The 2603-nt window shown below is 51.6% G+C and overlaps 1 protein-coding gene across 1 annotated transcript; it reads left to right on the forward strand.

Annotated features, from left to right (window-relative positions):
• The first annotated feature begins 957 nt into the window (after positions 1-957).
• On the forward strand, positions 958-1422 carry CCDC182 (coiled-coil domain containing 182). Its single transcript, XM_006889452.1, has one exon. It carries the CDS (start codon positions 958-960, stop codon positions 1420-1422), a length of 465 nt encoding a protein of 154 aa, XP_006889514.1.
• Positions 1423-2603: the final 1181 nt, after the last annotated feature.

Raw genomic sequence — 2603 nt, forward strand, 5'->3', positions numbered from 1 at the left:
TGGATTGATTCGGTGACTGGGGCAATCGGGATGAGTGTGTCACAGACAATTGAGATTGCCACAGGACAGAGCAGAGTTAGAGCTGTTGTACATAGGGTCTCTATGAGTCGCAAGTGACTCTATGGCACATAACAACAACAACAACATTCAAGCATATTCAGGAAGGGTATGGAATGAGGACGACTTTTGTTCCCCTGTCCTGATACATCCTGAAAGCTCAGTAAGTACTTACTGAATTAATGAATGAGTGAGCTGTTACTACCCTCTGCATCCCGAGTCAGCCTCTGCTGTGGACCATACATCAAAACTTAAACACATTTCTCACACCTGCTAAGATTATCTAGCATTCTGACATCCTCCTAAAAGAATGGATTTGGAGTCAGAAATTACTTTTAGCATTTGAGAGCTAGAAGTAAGATTAAGTAGCATGTCTTACAACGGCCTGATTTTACTGGTGAGGAATGGAAACCCAGAGACCTTTGTGAGACCTTTTCAAGACCACCCTGGCCTCTACTGTGTAGAAGTAGCCGCCTGTGCTGGCCTGCCTTATTCTGGTTAGTTTCCTTCTTTTGTCATTGTTGCTGGATGCCCTTGAGTCAAGTACGACTCACAGCAACCATATGAGCAAGAGGTCAAAACTTTGCACTGTCTTTTCCCATTTCCACGATCTCTGCGATATTTAAGCCCATTGTTAGTGTCAGTGTGTTAACCAGCTCTGGTCTAAGGGAGAGCTTTAGCTTCTGGTTCCACATGGGTGATGAAGTGAATCCACACAGCTCAGGAGAGGCACAACCCTAGACAGACAACCAGCCAAGAAGGCGACCATATGTAAATGAATAGATTGTGACTTTCCTCCTGGTTGGCTGACGAGGCCCTGATGTCACACTGCATGGATTTTCAGCGACGTCACTGAAACGGCTCTTGGCTCCCTGCTCTTCTATCAACTTGGAAGAGACCATGGAACCACTTTACCAGGCGGGGCCTATTTTCATGAAGGTGAACACCTTACAAGGGAAGAAAATGGTGGAGAGCGGTCTCCAGTCTGGAGACTTCTCGCTGCCCCAGTCGTGGCCCTCCTCCTGCGTCCCACCGTCGCCCGACTTGGAGCTCCTGCAGCAGAAGGTGGCCGCGGTGCAGCGGGAGCTGGAGGACTTCAAGAAGGAGGCGCTGCAGGCCATCCACTACTTGGAAGACGCCTTCTGCGAGATGAACGGGGTGCTGGCGCAGCAGGAGGAGCAGGCGGCTCGCGTGAAGCAGCGGCTGCGGGAGGAGGAGGACCGCGGCGTCGTGCGCAACAAGGTCCTCACCTTCCTGCTGCCGCGCGAGAAGCAGCTCCGTCAGCACTGCCAGCGGCTGGAGTACCTGCTCCTGCGCCAGAGCCGCGACTCCCTGGGCGCCCCCAAGAAAATCCAGGCCAGCTGAAGCTCCTGGGTGGGCCCGGCCACCCCCCAGTGCCAGATATTTTGTAAATGGAAAAGCAAATCCAAGTCCCCACCCTTCCCCCCCCCCATTTCCAATGCTGTGTACAAATAACACCCGGTTGAGAGACCGAAATATCCTGTGAATTCTTTCTGGGGGCTTCCATCCGAGGCGCCCCATACCGGCTACCTGACGCTTGGAACTTACACCTTTCTTTCCATGATGGTGATAGAACTCAAACGTGTGCCAAGGGAGGGGGGAGGTTCTGGTTGTTTTCTTTTGTGTTTTAAAAGTGTTGAACAGACTTGATCTTTTAATGAACGACCCAGGGCTTCATGTCACTTAAGCAGTATGCACTGAGAGGAGTTGGCACTTTGTCAAGCACTGGATGGCCCCTCAGTGCTGTGCTTTTGTAGATCTTATCCTCGTTTATGGGAGCGCGGATGGCGTAGTCTGGAGAGAGTTGGCGGTGTGAACTCAATGGCTGTACCTCTTTTGGTGGTTCGAATCTACCAGCAGCTGTGTGGGAGGAAGATGGACAGTCTCCCTCTGAGCTATTTACAGCCTTGGAAACTCAATGGAGGGTCAGCTGTGAGTCGTGTTCCTGCTCACGGACAGGGAGTCTTTGAATGACTCTCCTCCTTGGTGTTGGCTTTCCTGCCTGGTATCAGATGCCCTGCCGGCCTCTTCTATGCTGACTTTTCCTGCCTTTATGCTTTCTCCACTTACTGTGCAGACAGGAAAACCAGATTGAGGGAGCTCATCAGGACCCTGGGAGTGGAGTTTGCTGAGCTTTAGGACACTCACGATGTGACATCATGAGGTGGGACTACAAAGTGATGACAGAGTCTCCCGTTTGGGCCCTGAACGGTGATTGCTGTGCCAACATTTGCCAACTAACTTCCACACGTCATCACATCGAATCACATGGACCCTTTGGAGGCAAGTGTTGTCTCCCTGTTGAATGTGGGCAAACAGACCTCAGGAAAGCTAGTCTCCACACTGGGCAGTGAGAGGCTGTGGTTCAAGTCCGTGTCACTGGCTCCTGGCCTGTGCTTGCTTGCCCCACCATGCTGCCTTCCCTCCTGGTTTTGGAGGCACACTTGACCCTGAGCCAGGCTGATGGGCTAGTCCTTCTTGGGGATAGAGATCTTAGGCGTCACTGCATTTTTTAGGTCTTCATT

The sequence above is a fragment of the Elephantulus edwardii genome, unplaced genomic scaffold, assembly GCF_000299155.1.
Source record: "Elephantulus edwardii isolate Elephantulus edwardi_28Jun2011 unplaced genomic scaffold, EleEdw1.0 scaffold00077, whole genome shotgun sequence".
Lineage (NCBI taxonomy): Eukaryota > Metazoa > Chordata > Mammalia > Macroscelidea > Macroscelididae > Elephantulus > Elephantulus edwardii.